Genomic DNA, 16,302 nt, shown 5'->3' with positions numbered 1-16,302 from the left:
TATTGTAAGAATAGCAGAAAATAATTAAATTGACATTGGTGAGGGATTTAGGGAATCTATCAAAGATTTAAAGAGATATTAGAATTTTACGTTTTAATGGTGACGTCATTTGCGAGCAGTTTTTCCCATATGGTGTAATAAAACAAATATATGAAATGTCATTCCCCCAAAGAAAGAAAAATGAAAATGGTTTTCATTGTACCTGAAGTTTATCAACATACAAATCATTTCACATCCGCTCCTGAAAGATTTTTTTATTTTTCAGCAAGCATGAACCACTGATTAAAAAGGAAGTAAAAGTATGCATTTGGTGCATAAGATAAGGGGAAGCTGCTAGTATATGACGTCACAGAAAAAAAAACTCAAACTTCTAATAACTTTCTTAATCTTTGGGTTTTTCTTCAAACCTTTACCATATATTTTTCTGATAATGTTACAGTAAACTATTTGTCAGGGTGAATTTTCCCTTCAAAACAGGTCGATAGACTAAATGGCACCTAATAAACACCAAAACATTTAAATCCCTGATTCGCTACATATTTCAAAATTCATGCGGTAACCGTTACCATACAATTTAATATAAGAACCTGACACCCACTTGGACTAGCTGCAATAAGGTATTGCTCTAAAAATGAACACTAGATTATATTATCATTATATCATTTACATTAAACTATATACGTTTCACATCAACATCCATTCGGATCCATTATGATGTTGAAATACGAAAAATTACTTTTATTACAGAGCGTTTGGTCATTTTTTGTTATTCAAGTAAACCAATTGGTTCAAAGAAAAACCACGAATTTGTATGTTTCATTGTGTTAATAGTAGCGCATATTGGTGATTAGTATGTGATAAAGTGCTGTTCTACTATACGAACTGGCCAAGATAAATCCTTTCATCACTTACTGGCTAATTGAAATCATTTTGGCATGAAAATGTTTGAATTTAATCATATCAAAGATAAAGTATAGACCTAAAATGATGAAAAAAACCCAAATAATATCTATACAGTTCATAATACTTATTTCGTAGCAGTCCATTCAAGGACAATAATTATGAATTGTGAATCTTTTGTTTCATCGGCAACTTCACCTAAAACAAAAACACGTATAAACAACGTGGAACAAATCCATATTTGTTTGTTGAAATGAAATACTCCGAAAATTTGCTTTGCCAAATTGATCGTGGGCCCGGCAGCCGCTTTTCAGCGCCGAATCTCCGAGGCTCTGTCCCTTTAAAAGTTAAACCTCGAAGAAAACATTTTCAAACGGATATTTGTGCTCCAACTGACTAACACTACTTCATTGACCACAACATTTTAGACACCCCCAAAGAAATGTTTCAAAGACTTAAGAGAGTTATGCAAGTAAAATACTGAATTTATTGAAAGAAAATCACCGACCTACCTGCACTGCTAAGTTCCTCACTCATTTCCAATGTGTTAATCGGTTGTGAAACTTTTGCTCGATCGGTATCTTCAGATAAAACACAAACACGGATAAAAGTCAAAGAACAACAAAACAGGAACTGAAATTTCTTTCAAAAAACAAAGGTCCCAACTCATACATGCTCAGAAAAAGCACCGAAAGGTGGACCTGTGCGCTATATTAGTAGCCATCATTATCACTATTATTGTTAGAGATATTTCATGTTATTCATGATAATTATGCGATAATAATAATTGCACATATTAGATTAATAACATATTTTCTTTAAGAAGTCTATGACAGTATAATACTAAATTTATTTGAATGGAATCATCAACTTACCAGCACTGTGAACTTCCTCACTTATTTCAAAGGTGTTAAGTGGCGGTGAATCTTTTGTTTCATCCGCAACCTCACCTAAAGCAAAAACACGTATAAATAACGTGGAACAAATGCATATTTTTTTGTTGAAATGAAATACTCCGAAAAATTATTTTGCCAAATTGATCGTGGGCCCAGCAGCCGCTTTTCAGCGCTAAATCTCCGAGGCTCTGTCCCTTTAAAAGTTAAACCTCGAAGAAAACATTTTCAAACGGATATTTGTGCTCCAACTGACTAACACTACTTCATTGACAACAACATTTTAGACACCCCCAAAGAAATGTTTCAAAGACTTAAGAGAGTTATGCAAGTAAAATACTGAATTTATTGTAAGAAAATCACCGACCTACCTGCACTGCTAAGTTCCTCACTCATTTCCAATGTGTTAATCGGTTGTGAAACTTTTGCTCGATCGGTATCTTCAGATAAAACACAAACACGGATAAAAGTCAAAGAACAACAAAACAGGAACTGAAATTTCTTTAAAAAAACAAAGGTCCCATACATGCATGCTCAGAAAAAGCACCGAAAGGTGGACCTGTGCGCTATATTAGTAGCCATCATTATCACTATTATTGTTATTAGAGATATTTCATGTTATTCATGATAATTATGCGATAATAATAATTGCACATATTAGATTAATAACATATTTTCTTTAAGAAGTCTATGACAGTATAATACTAAATTTATTTGAATGAAATCATCAACTTACCAGCACTGTGAACTTCCTCACTTATTTCAAAGGTGTTAAGTGGCGGTGAATCTTTTGTTTCATCGGCAACTTCACCTAAAACAAAAATACGTGTAAACAACAAAGACCAAATCCATCTTTATAATTGAATTGAAATACCCCGAAAACTTGCTTTGCCAAATTCATCGTGGGCCCGGCAGCGCCAAATCTAGAAGACTCTATCCCTTTAAAAGTTAAACCTCAAAGAAACGTTAATTTTGCAAACGGATATTTGTGCTCCAACTGACTAACATTACTTCTTGACCACTTCATTTTAGACGCCCCCCAAAGAAATGTTTCAAAGACTTAAGAGAGTTATGCAAGTAAAATACTGAATTTATTGTAAGAAAATCACCGACCTACCTGCACTGTTAAGTTCCTCACTCATTTCCAATGTGTTAATCGGTTGTGAAACTTTTGCTCCATCGGTATCTTCAGATAAAACACAAACACGGATAAAAGTCAAAGAACAAAATAGGAACTGAAATTTCTTTCAAAAAACAAAGGTCCCAAGTCATACATGCTCAGAAAAATTACCGAAAGGTGGACCTGTGCGCTATATTAGTAGCCATCATTATCACTATTATTGTTATTAGAGATATTTCATGTTATTCATGATAATTATGCGATAATAATAATTGCACATATTAGATTAATAACATATTTTCTTTAAGAAGTCTATGACAGTATAATACTAAATTTATTTGAATGGAATCATCAACTTACCAGCACTGTGAACTTCCTCACTTATTTCAAAGGTGTTAAGTGGCGGTGAATCTTTTGTTACATCGGCAACTTCACCTAAAACAAAAATACGTGTAAACAACAAAGACCAAATCCATCTTTTTAATTGAATTGAAATACCCCGAAAACTTGCTTTGCCAAATTCATCGTGGGCCCGGCAGCGCCAAATCTAGAAGACTCTATCCCTTTAAAAGTTAAACCTCAAAGAAAACGTTAATTTTGCAAACGGATATTTGTGCTCCAACTGACTAACATTACTTCTTGACCACTACATTTTAGACGCCCCCCAAAGAAATGTTTCAAAGACTTAAGAGAGTTATGCACGTAAAATACTGAACTTATTTTAATGAAATCACCGACCTACCTGAAATGTTAAGTTCCTCACTCATTTCCAATGTGTTGATTGGTTGTGAAACTTTTGCTCCATCGGCAACTTCAGATAAAACACAAACACGGATTAAAGTCAAAGAACAAGAAAACATGAACTGAAATTTCTTTCCAAAAATAAAGGTTACCTAACTCATATATGCTCAGAAAAAGCACCGAAAGATGGACGTGTGCGCTTTATAAGTAGCCATTAGTATCAATATTTTTATAGGTATTTCATGTGATTCATGATAATAATGCGCTAATAATAATTGCACATATTACATCAAGAACATATTTTGTTTAAGAAGTCTATGAAAGCATAATACCATATTTATTTTAATGGAATCATCAACTTACCAGCACTGTGAACTTCCTCACTTATTTCAAATTTGTTAAGTGGCGGTGAATCTTTTGTTTCATCCGCAACCTCACCTAAAGCAAAAACACGTATAAATAATGTGGAACAAATGCATATTTTTTTGTTGAAATGAAATACTCCAAAAAATTATTTTGCCAAATTGATCGTGGGCCCAGCAGCCGCTTTTCAGCGCTAAATCTCCGAGGCTCTGTCCCTTTAAAAGTTAAACTTCGAAGAAAACATTTTCAAACGGATATTGGTGCTCCAACTGACTAATACTACTTCATTGACCACAACATTTTAGACGCCCCCTGAAATGTTTCAAAGACTTAAGAGAGTTATGCAAGTAAAATACTGAATTTATTGTAAGAAGATCACCGACCTACCTGCACTGTTAAGTTCCTCACTCATTTCCAATGTGTTGATTGGTTGTGAAACTTTTGTTCCATCGGCAACTTCAAATAAAACACAAACACGGATTAAAGTCAAAGAACAAAAAAACAGGAACTGAAATTTCTTTAAAAAACAAAGGTCCCAACCCATACATGCTCAGAAAAAGCACCGAAAGGTGGACCTGTGCGCTATATAAGTAGCCATCATTATTACTATTATTGTTATTAGAGGTATTTCATGTTATTCATGATAATTATGCGATAATAATAAATGCACATATTAAATTAATAACCTATTTTCTTTAAGAAGTCTATGACAGTATAATACTAAATTTATTTGAATGGAATCATCAACTTACCAGCACTGTGAACTTCCTCACTTATTTCAAATTTGTTAAGTGGCGGTGAATCTTTTGTTTCATCGGCGACCTCACCTAAAGCAAAAACACGTATAAATAACGTGGAACAAATGCATATTTTTTTGTTGAAATGAAATACCCCGAAAATTTGCTTTGCCAAATTCATCGTGGGCCCGGCAGCGCCAAATCTAGAAGACTCTATCCCTTTAAAAGTTAAACCTCAAAGAAAACATTAATTTTGTAAACGGATATTTGTGCTCCAACTAACATTACTTCTTGACCACTTCATTTTAGACGCCCCCTAAAGAAATGTTTCAAAGACTTAAGAGAGTTATGAAAGTAAAATACTGAACTTATTTTAATAAAATCACCGACCTACCTGAAATGTTAATTTCCTCACTCATTTCCAATGTGTTGATTGGTTGTGAAACTTTTGCTCCATCGGCAACTTCAGATAAATCACAAACACGGATTAAAGTCAAAGAACAAGAAAACATGAACTGAAATTTCTTTCCAAAAATAAAGGTTACCTTACTCATATATGCTCAGAAAAAGCACCGAAAGATGGACGTGTGTGCTTTATAAGTAGCCATCAGTATCAATATTTTTATAGGTATTTCATGTTATTCATGATAATAATGCGCTAATAATAAATGCACATATTACATCAAGAACATATTTTGTTTAAGAAGTCTATGAAAGCATAACACTATATTTATTTTAATGGAATCATCAACTTACCAGCACTGTGAACTTCCTCACTTATTTCAAATTTGTTAAGTGGCGGTGAATTTTTTGTTTCATCGGCAACCTCACCTAAAGCAAAAACACGTATAAATTACGTGGAACAAATGCGTATTTTTTTGTTGAAATGAAATACTCCGAAAAAATTATTTTGCCAAATTGATCGTGGGTCCAGCAGCCGCTTTTAAGCGCTAAATCTCCGAGGCTCTGTCCCTTTAAAAGTTGAACCTCGAAGAAAACATTTTCAAACGGATATTTGGGCTCCAACTGACTAACACTACTTCATTGACCACAACATTTTAGACGCCCCCTAAAATGTTTAAAAGAATTAAGAGAGTTATGCAAGTAAAATACTGAATTTATTGTAAGAAAATCACCGACCTACCTGCACTGTTAAGTTCCTCACTCATTTCCAATGTGTTAATCGGTTGTGAAACTTTTGCTCCATCTGTATCTTCAGATAAAACACAAACACGGATAAAATCAAAGAACAACAAAACAGGAACTGAAATTTCTTTCAAAAAACAAAGGTCCCAACTCATATATGCTCAGAAAAAGCACCGAAAGGTGGACCTGTGCGCTACATAAGTAGCCATCATTATTAATATTATTGTTATTAGAGGTATTTCATGTTATTCATGATAATTAGGCGATAATAATAATTGCACATATTAGATTAATAACATATTTTCTTTAAGAAGTCTATGACAGTATAATACTAAATTTATTTGAATGGAATCATCAACTTAGCAGCACTGTGAACTTTCTCACTTATTTCAAAGGTGTTAAGTGGCGGTGAATCTTTTGTTTCATCGGCAACCTCGACTAAAGCAAAAACACGTATAAATAACGTGGAACAAATGCATATTTTTTTGTTGAAATGAAATACTCCGAAAAATTATTTTGCCAAATTGATCGTGGGCCCAGCAGCCGCTTTTCAGCGCTAAATCTCCGAGGCTCTGTCCCTTTAAAAGTTAAACCTCGAAGAAAACATTTTCAAACGGATATTTGTGCTCCAACTGACTAACACTACTTCATTGACCACAACATTTTAGACGCCCCCTAAAATGTTTCAAAGACTTAAGAGAGTTATGCAAGTAAAATACTGAATTTATTGTAAGAAAATCACCGACCTACCTGCACTGTTAAGTTCTTCACTCATTTCCAATGTGTTAATCGGTTGTGAAACTTTTGCTCCATCTGTATCTTCAGATAAAACACAAACACGGATAAAATCAAAGAACAACAAAACAGGAACTGAAATTTCTTTCAAAAAACAAAGGTCCCAACTCATACTTGCTCAGAAAAAGCACCGAAAGGTGGACCTGTGCGCTACATAAGTAGCCATCATTATTAATATTATTGTTATTAGAGGTATTTCATGTTATTCATGATAATTAGGCGATAATAATAATTGCACATATTAGATTAATAACATATTTTCTTTAAGAAGTCTATGACAGTATAATACTAAATTTATTTGAATGGAATCATCAACTTACCAGCACTGTGAACTTTCTCACTTATTTCAAAGGTGTTAAGTGGCGGTGAATCTTTTGTTTCATCGGCAACCTCGACTAAAGCAAAAACACGTATAAATAACGTGGAACAAATGCATATTTTTTTGTTGAAATGAAATACTCCGAAAAATTATTTTGCCAAATTGATCGTGGGCCCAGCAGCCGCTTTTCAGCGCTAAATCTCCGAGGCTCTGTCCCTTTAAAAGTTAAACCTCGAAGAAAACATTTTCAAACGGATATTTGTGCTCCAACTGACTAACACTACTTCATTGACCACAACATTTTAGACGCCCCCTAAAATGTTTCAAAGACTTAAGAGAGTTATGCAAGTAAAATACTGAATTTATTGTAAGAAAATCACCGACCTACCTGCACTGTTAAGTTCCTCACTCATTTCCAATGTGTTGATTGGTTGTGAAACTTTTGCTCCATCGGCAACTTCAGATAAAACACAAACAGGGATTAAAGTCAAAGAACAAGAAAACATGAACTGAATTTTTTTCCAAAAATAAAGGTTACCTAACTCATATATGCTCAGAAAAAGCACCGAAAGATGGACGTGTGAGCTTTATAAGTAGCCATCAGTATCAATATTTTTATAGGTATTTCATGTTATTCATGATAATAATGCGCTAATAATAATTGCACATATTACATCAAAAACATATTTTGTTTAAGAAGTCTATGAAAGCATAATACTAAATTTATTTGAATGGAATCATCAACTTACCAGCACTGTGAACTTTCTCACTTATTTCAAAGGTGTTAAGTGGCGGTGAATCTTTTGTTTCATCGGCGACCTCACCTAAAGCAAAAACACGTATAAATAACGTGGAACAAATGCATATTTTTTTGTTGAAATGAAATACCCCGAAAATTTGCTTTGCCAAATTGATCGTGGGCCCGGCAGCGCCAAATCTAGAAGACTCTATCCCTTTAAAAGTTAAACCTCAAAGAAAACATTAATTTTTTAAACGGATATTTGTGCTCCAACTAACATTACTTCTTGACCACTTCATTTTAGACGCCCCCTAAAATGTTTCAAAGAATTAAGAGAGTTATGCAAGTAAAATACTGAATTTATTGTAAGAAAATCACCGACCTACCTGCACTGTTAAGTTCCTCACTCATTTCCAATGTGTTAATCGGTTGTGAAACTTTTGCTCCATCTGTATCTTCAGATAAAACACAAACACGGATAAAGTCAAAGAACAACAAAACAGGAACTGAAATTTCTTTCAAAAAACAAAGGTCCCAACTCATATATGCTCAGAAAAAGCACCGAAAGGTGGACCTGTGCGCTATATAAGTAGCCATCATTATTACTATTATTGTTATTAGAGGTATTTCATGTTATTCATGATAATTAGGCGATAATAATAATTGCACATATCAGATTAATAACATATTTTCTTTAAGAAGTCTATGACAGTATAATACTAAATTTATTTGAATGGAATCATCAACTTACCAGCACTGTGAACTTCCTCACTTATTTCAAAGGTGTTAAGTGGCGGTGAATCTTTTGTTTCATCGGCAACTTCACCTAAAACAAAAATCCGTGTAAACAACAAAGAACAAATCCATCTTTTTTATTGAATTAAAATACCCAGAAAATTTGCTTTGCCAAATTCATCGTGGGCCCGGCAGCGCCAAATCTAAAAGACTCTATCCCTTTAAAAGTTAAACCTCAAAGAAAACATTAATTTTGTAAACGGATATTTGTGCTCCAACTAACATTACTTCTTGACCACTTCATTTTAGACGCCCCCCAAAGAAATGTTTCAAAGACTTAAGAGAGTTATGCAAGTAAAATGCTGAACTTATTTTAATAAAATCACCGACCTACCTGAAATGTTAAGTTCCTCACTCATTTCCAATGTGTTGATTGGTTGTGAAACTTTTGCTCCATCGGCAACTTCAGATAAAACACAAACACGGATTAAAGTCAAAGAACAAGAAAACATGAACTGAAATTTCTTTCCAAAAATAAAGGTTACCTTACTCATATATGCTCAGAAAAAGCACCGAAAGATGGACGTGTGCGCTTTATAAGTAGCCATCAGTATCAATATTTTTATAGGTATTTCATGTTATTCATGATAATAATGCGCTAATAATAAATGCACATATTACATCAAGAACATATTTTGTTTAAGAAGTCTATGAAAGCATAACACTATATTTATTTTAATGGAATCATCAACTTACCAGCACTGTGAACTTCCTCACTTATTTCAAAGGTGTTAAGTGGCGGTGAATCTTTTGTTTCATCGGCAACTTCACCTAAAACAAAAATCCGTGTAAACAACAAAGAACAAATCCATCTTTTTTATTGAATTGAAATACCCCGAAAATTTGCTTTGCCAAATTCATCGTGGGCCCGGTAGCGCCAAATCTAAAAGACTCTATCCCTTTAAAAGTTAAACCTCAAAGAAAACATTAATTTTGTAAACGGATATTTGTGCTCCAACTAACATTACTTCTTGACCACTTCATTTTAGACGCCCCCCAAAGAAATGTTTCAAAGACTTAAGAGAGTTATGCAAGTAAAATGCTGAACTTATTTTAATAAAATCACCGACCTACCTGAAATGTTAAGTTCCTCACTCATTTCCAATGTGTTGATTGGTTGTGAAACTTTTGCTCCATCGGCAACTTCAGATAAAACACAAACACGGATTAAAGTCAAAGAACAACAAAACAGGAACTGAAATTTCTTTCAAAAAAAAAGGTCCCAACTCATACATGCTCAGAAAAAGCACCGAAAGGTGGACCTGTGCGCTATATTAGTAGCCATTATTATTACTGTTATTGTTATTAGAGATATTTCATGTTATTAGAGATATTTCATGTTATTCATGATAATTATGCGATAATAATAATTGCACATATTAGATTAATAACATATTTTCTTTAAGAAGTCTATGACAGTATAATACTAAATTTATTTGAATGGAATCATTTACTTACCAGCACTGTGAACTTCCTTACTTATTTCAAATTTATTAAGTGGCGGTGAATCTTTTGTTTCATCGGCAACCTCACTTAAAGCAAAAACACGTATAAATAACGTGGAACAAATGAATATTTTTTTGTTGAAATGAAATACTCCGAAAAATTATTTTGCCAAATTGATCGTGGGACCAGCAGCCGCTTTTCAGCGCAAAATCTCCGAGGCTCTGTCCCTTTAAGAGTTAAACTTCGAAGAAAACATTTTCAAACGGATATTTGTGCTCCAACTGACTAACACTACTTCATTGACCACAACATTTTAGACACCCCCTGAAATGTTTCAAAGACTTAAGAGAGTTATGCAAGTAAAATACTGAATTTATTGTAAGAAAATCACCGACCTACCTGCACTGTGAAGTTCCTCACTCATTTCCAATGTGTTAATCGGTTGTGAAACTTTTGCTCCATCGGTATCTTCAGATAAAACACAAACACGGATAAAAGTCAAAGAACAAGAAAAGATGAACTGAAATTTCTTTCAAAAAACAAAGGTCTCAACTCATACATGCTCAGAAAAAGCACCGAAAGGTGGACCTGTGCGCTATATAAGTAGTCATCATTATTACTATTTTTGTTATTAGAGGTATTTCATGTTATTCATGATAATTATGCGATAATAATTGCACATATTAGATTAATAACATATTTTCTTTAAGAAGTCTATGACAGTATAATACTAAATTTATTTGAATGGAATCATCAACTTACCAGCACTGTGAACTTCCTCACTTATTTCAAAGGTGTTAAGTGGCGGTGAATCTTTTGTTTCATCGGCAACCTCACCTAAAGCAAAAACACGTATAAATAACGTGGAACAAATGCATATTTTTTTGTTGAAATAAAATACTCCGAAAAATTATTTTGCCAAATTGATCGTGGGACCAGCAGCCGCTTTTCAGCGCAAAATCTCCGAGGCTCTGTCCCTTTAAGAGTTAAACTTCGAAGAAAACATTTTCAAACGGATATTTGTGCTCCAACTGACTAACACTACTTCATTGACCACAACATTTTAGACACCCCCTGAAATGTTTCAAAGACTTAAGAGAGTTATGGAAGTAAAATACTGAATTTATTGTAAGAAAATCACCGACCTACCTGCACTGTGAAGTTCCTCACTCATTTCCAATGTGTTAATCGGTTGTGAAACTTTTGCTCCATCGGTATCTTCAGATAAAACACAAACACGGATAAAAGTCAAAGAACAAGAAAAGATGAACTGAAATTTCTTTCAAAAAACAAAGGTCTCAACTCATACATGCTCAGAAAAAGCACCGAAAGGTGGACCTGTGCGCTATATAAGTAGTCATCTTTATTACTATTTTTGTTATTAGAGGTATTTCATGTTATTCATGATAATTATGCGATAATAATTGCACATATTAGATTAATAACATATTTTCTTTAAGAAGTCTATGACAGTATAATACTAAATTTATTTGAATGGAATCATCAACTTACCAGCACTGTGAACTTCCTCACTTATTTCAAATTTGTTAAGTGGCGGTGAATCTTTTGTTTCATCGGCAACCTCACCTAAAGCAAAAACACGTATAAATAACGTGGAACAAATGCATATTTTTTTGTTGAAATGAAATACTCCAAAAAATTATTTTGCCAAATTGATCGTTGTCCCAGCAGCCGCTTTTCAGCGCAAAATCTCCGAGGCTCTGTCCCTTTAAAACTTCAACCTCGAAGAAAACATTTTCAAACGGATATTTGTGCTCCAACTGACTAACACTACTTCATTGACCACAACATTTTAGACGCCCCCTAAAATGTTTCAAAGACTTAAGAGAGTTATGCAAGTAAAATACTGAATTTATTGTAAGAAAATCACCGACCTACCTGCACTGTTAAGTTCCTCACTCATTTTCAATGTGTTAATCGGTTGTGAAACTTTTGCTCCATCGGTATCTTCAGATAAAACAAAAACACGGATAAAAGTCAAAGAACAACAAAATAGGAACTGAAATTTCTTTCGAAAAACAAAGGTCCCAAGTCATACATGCTCAGAAAAAGCACCGAAAGGTGGACCTGTGCGCTATATAAGTAGCCATCATTATCACTATTATTGTTATTAGCGGTATTTCATGTTATTCATGATAATTATGCGATAATAATAATTGCACATATTAGATTATTAACATATTTTCTTTCAGAAGTCTATGACAGTATAATACTAAATTTATTTGAATGGAATCATCAACTTACCAGCACTGTGAACTTCCTCACTTATTTCAAAGGTGTTAAGTGGCGGTGAATCTTTTGTTTCATCGGCAACCTCACCTAAAGCAAAAACACGTATAAATAACGTGGAACAAATGCATATTTTTTTGTTGAAACAAAATACTCCAAAAAATTATTTTGCCAAATTGATCGTGGGCCCAGCAGCCGCTTTTCAGCGCTAAATCTCCGAGGCTCTGTCCCTTCAAAAGTTGAACCTCGAAGAAAACATTTTCAAACGGATATTTGTGCTCCAACTGACTAACACTACTTCATTGACCACAACATTTTAGACGCCCCCTAAAATGTTTCAAAGACTTAAGAGAGTTATGCAAGTAAAATACTGAATTTATTGTAAGAAAATCACCGACCTACCTGCACTGTGAAGTTCCTCACTCATTTCCAATGTGTTAATCGGTTGTGAAACTTTTGCTCCATCGGTATCTTCAGATAAAACACAAACACGGATAAAAGTCAAAGAACAAGAAAAGATGAACTGAAATTTCTTTCAAAAAACAAAGGTCCCAACTCATACATGCTCAGAAAAAGCACCGAAAGGTGGACCTGTGCGCTATATAAGTAGTCATCATTATTACTATTATTCTTATTAGAGGTATTTCATGTTTTTCATGATAATTATGCGATAATAATAATTGCACATATTAGATTATTAACATATTTTCTTTTAGAAGTCTATGACAGTATAATACTAAATTTATTTGAATGGAATCATCAACTTACCAGCACTGTGAACTTCCTCACTTATTTCAAAGGTGTTAAGTGGCGGTGAATCTTTTGTTTCATCGGCAACCTCACCTTAAGCAAAAACACGTATAAATAACGTGGAACAAATGCATGTTTTTTTGTTGAAATAAAATACTCCAAAAAATTATTTTGCCAAATTGATCGTGGGCCCAGCAGCCGCTTTTCAGCGCTAAATCTCCGAGGCTCTGTCCCTTCAAAAGTTGAACCTCGAAGAAAACATTTTCAAACTGATATTTGTGCTCCAACTGACTAACACTACTTCATTGACCACAACATTTTAGACGCCCCCTAAAATGTTTCAAAGACTTAAGAGAGTTATGCAAGTAAAATACTGACTTTATTGTAAGAAAATTACCGACCTACCTGCACTGTGAAGTTCCTCACTCATTTCCAATGTGTTAATCGGTTGTGAAACTTTTGCTCCATCGGTATCTTCAGATAAAACACAAACACGGATAAAAGTCAAAGAACAAGAAATGATGAACTGAAATTTCTTTCAAAAAACAAAGGTCCCAACTCATACATGCTCAGAAAAAGCACCGAAAGGTGGACCTGTGCGCTATATAAGTAGTCATCATTATTACTATTATTGTTATTAGAGGTATTTCATGTTATTCATGATAATTATGCGATAATAATTGCACATATTAGATTAATAACATATTTTCTTTAAGAAGTCTATGACAGTATAATACTAAATTTATTTGAATGGAATCATCAACTTACCAGCACTGTGAACTTCCTCACTTATTTCAAATTTGTTAAGTGGCGGTGAATCTTTTGTTTCATCGGCAACCTCACCTAAAGCAAAAACACGTATAAATAACGTGGAACAAATGCATATTTTTTTGTTGAAATGAAATACTCCAAAAAATTATTTTGCCAAATTGATCGTTGTCCCAGCAGCCGCTTTTCAGCGCAAAATCTCCGAGGCTCTGTCCCTTTAAAACTTCAACCTCGAAGAAAACATTTTCAAACGGATATTTGTGCTCCAACTGACTAACACTACTTCATTGACCACAACATTTTAGACGCCCCCCAAAGAAATGTTTCAAAGACTTAAGAGAGTTATGCAAGTAAAATGCTGAACTTATTTTAATAAAATCACCGACCTACCTGAAATGTTAAGTTCCTCACTCATTTCCAATGTGTTGATTGGTTGTGAAACTTTTGCTCCATCGGTATCTTCAGATAAAACACAAACACGGATAAAAGTCAAAGAACAACAAAACAGGAACTGAAATTTCTTTCAAAAAACAAAGGTCCCAAGTCATACATGCTCAGAAAAAGCACCGAAAGGTGGACCTGTGCGCTAAATAAACAGCCATCATCATTACTATTATTATTATTATTATTGTAGGTATTTTATGTTATTCATGATAATTATGCAATAATAATAATTGCACATATTAGACTAATAACATATTTTTTTTAAGAAGTCTATGACAGTATAATACTAAATTTATTTGAATGGAATCATCAACTTACCAGCACTGTGAACTTCCTCACTTATTTCAAAGGTGTTACGTGGCGGTGAATCTTTTGTTTCATCGGCAACCTCACCTAAAGCAAAAACACGTATAAATAACGTGGAACAAATGCATATTTTTTTGTTGAAATGAAATACTCCGAAAAATTATTTTGCCAAATTGATCGTGGGCCCAGCAGCCGCCTTTCAGCGCTAAATCTCCGAGGCTCTGTCCCTTTAAGAGTTAAACTTCGAAGAAAACATTTTCAAACGGATATTTGTGCTCCAACTGACTAACACTACTTCATTGACCAAAACATTTTAGACGCCCCCTCAAATGTTTCAAAGACTTAAGAGAGTTATGCAAGTAAAACACTGAATTTATTGTAAGAAAATCACCGACCTACCTGCACTGTTAAGTTCTTCACTCATTTCCAATGTGTTAATCGGTTGTGAAACTTTTGCTCCATCGGTATCTTCAGATAAAACAAAAACACGGATAAAAGTCAAAGAACAACAAAATAGGAACTGAAATTTCTTTCAAAAAACAAAGGTCCCAACTCATACTTGCTCAGAAAAAGCACCGAAAGGTGGACCTGTGCGCTATATAAGTAGCCATCATTATTACTATTATTGTTATTAGAGGTATTTCATGTTATTCGTGATAATTATGCGATAATAATAATTGCACATATTAGATTATTAACATATTTTCTTTCAGAAGTCTATGACAGTATAATACTAAATTTATTTGAATGGAATCATCAACTTACCAGCACTGTGAACTTCCTCACTTATTTCAAAGGTGTTAAGTGGCGGTGAATCTTTTGTTTCATTGGCAACTTCACCTAAAACAAAAATACGTGTAAACAACAAAGAACAAATCCATCTTTTTTATTGAATTGAAATACCCCGAAAATTTGCTTTGCCAAATTCATCGTGGGCCCGGCAGCGCCAAATCTAGAAGACTCTATCCCTTTAAAAGTTAACTTAAAGAAAACATTAATTTTGTAAACGGATATTTGTGCTCCAACTGACTAACATTACTTCTTGACCACTTCATTTTAGACGCCCCCCAAAGAAATGTTTCAAAGACTTAAGAGAGTTATGCAAGTAAAATGCTGAACTTATTTTAATAAAATCACCGACCTACCTGCACTGTTAAGTTCCTCACTCATTTCCAATGTGTTAATCGGTTGTGAAACTTTTGCTCCATCGGTATCTTCAGATAAAACACAAACACGGATAAAAGTCAAAGAACAACAAAACAGGATCTTAAATTTCTTTCAAAAAACAAAGGTCCCAAGTCATACATGCTCAGAAAAAGCACCGAAAGGTGGACCTGTGCGCTAAATAAACAGCCATCATCATTACTATTATTGTTATTATTATCATAGGTATTTTATGTTATTCATGATAATTATGCAATAATAATAATTGCACATATTAGACTAATAACATATTTTTTTTAAGAAGTCTATGACAGTATAATACTAAATTTATTTTAATGGAATCATCAACTTACCAGCACTGTGAACTTCCTCACTTATTTCAAAGGTGTTAAGTGGCGGTGAATCTTTTGTTTCATCGGCAACCTCGACTAAAGTAAAAACACGTATAAATAACGTGGTACAAATGTATATTTTTTTGTTGAAATGAAATACTCCGAAAAATTATTTTGCCAAATTGATCGTGGGCCCAGCAGCCGCTTTTCAGCGTTAAATCTCCGAGGCTCTTTCCCTTAAAAAGTTAACTTAAAGAAAACATTAATTTTGTAAACGGATATTTGTGCTCCAAC

The 16,302-nt window shown here is 33.8% G+C and overlaps 1 protein-coding gene and 3 long non-coding RNA genes across 4 annotated transcripts; all 4 read right to left on the bottom strand.

The window, feature by feature from the left end:
• Window positions 1-2,176: 2,176 nt before the first annotated feature.
• Window positions 2,177-3,329, bottom strand: LOC121416714. The gene is made up of 4 exons (XR_005970245.1): window positions 3,274-3,329; window positions 2,911-2,979; window positions 2,530-2,604; window positions 2,177-2,233 (listed from the first exon to the last, which is right to left on the bottom strand). It is a non-coding gene; the product is annotated as an uncharacterized LOC121416714 (long non-coding RNA).
• On the bottom strand, window positions 3,329-4,094 carry LOC121416716. The gene is made up of 3 exons (XR_005970246.1): window positions 4,018-4,094; window positions 3,656-3,724; window positions 3,329-3,348 (listed from the first exon to the last, which is right to left on the bottom strand). It is a non-coding gene; the product is annotated as an uncharacterized LOC121416716 (long non-coding RNA).
• A 4,384-nt stretch (window positions 4,095-8,478) lies between these two features.
• LOC121416827 lies at window positions 8,479-14,177 on the bottom strand. The gene is made up of 12 exons (XM_041610342.1): window positions 14,153-14,177; window positions 13,763-13,837; window positions 13,400-13,468; window positions 13,013-13,087; window positions 12,647-12,715; window positions 12,260-12,334; window positions 11,144-11,212; window positions 10,757-10,831; window positions 9,623-9,691; window positions 9,245-9,319; window positions 8,883-8,951; window positions 8,479-8,579 (listed from the first exon to the last, which is right to left on the bottom strand). Exons 1-12 carry the CDS (start codon window positions 14,175-14,177, stop codon window positions 8,479-8,481), a joined length of 846 nt encoding a protein of 281 aa, XP_041466276.1.
• A 398-nt stretch (window positions 14,178-14,575) lies between these two features.
• On the bottom strand, window positions 14,576-16,092 carry LOC121416907. Its single transcript, XR_005970271.1, has 5 exons — window positions 16,030-16,092; window positions 15,658-15,726; window positions 15,278-15,352; window positions 14,912-14,980; window positions 14,576-14,599 (listed from the first exon to the last, which is right to left on the bottom strand). It is a non-coding gene; the product is annotated as an uncharacterized LOC121416907 (long non-coding RNA).
• Window positions 16,093-16,302: the final 210 nt, after the last annotated feature.

The sequence above is a fragment of the Lytechinus variegatus genome, chromosome 6 (genome assembly GCF_018143015.1).
Source record: "Lytechinus variegatus isolate NC3 chromosome 6, Lvar_3.0, whole genome shotgun sequence".
Lineage (NCBI taxonomy): Eukaryota > Metazoa > Echinodermata > Echinoidea > Temnopleuroida > Toxopneustidae > Lytechinus > Lytechinus variegatus.
This window is presented reverse-complemented; position numbering and strand designations above follow the sequence as displayed.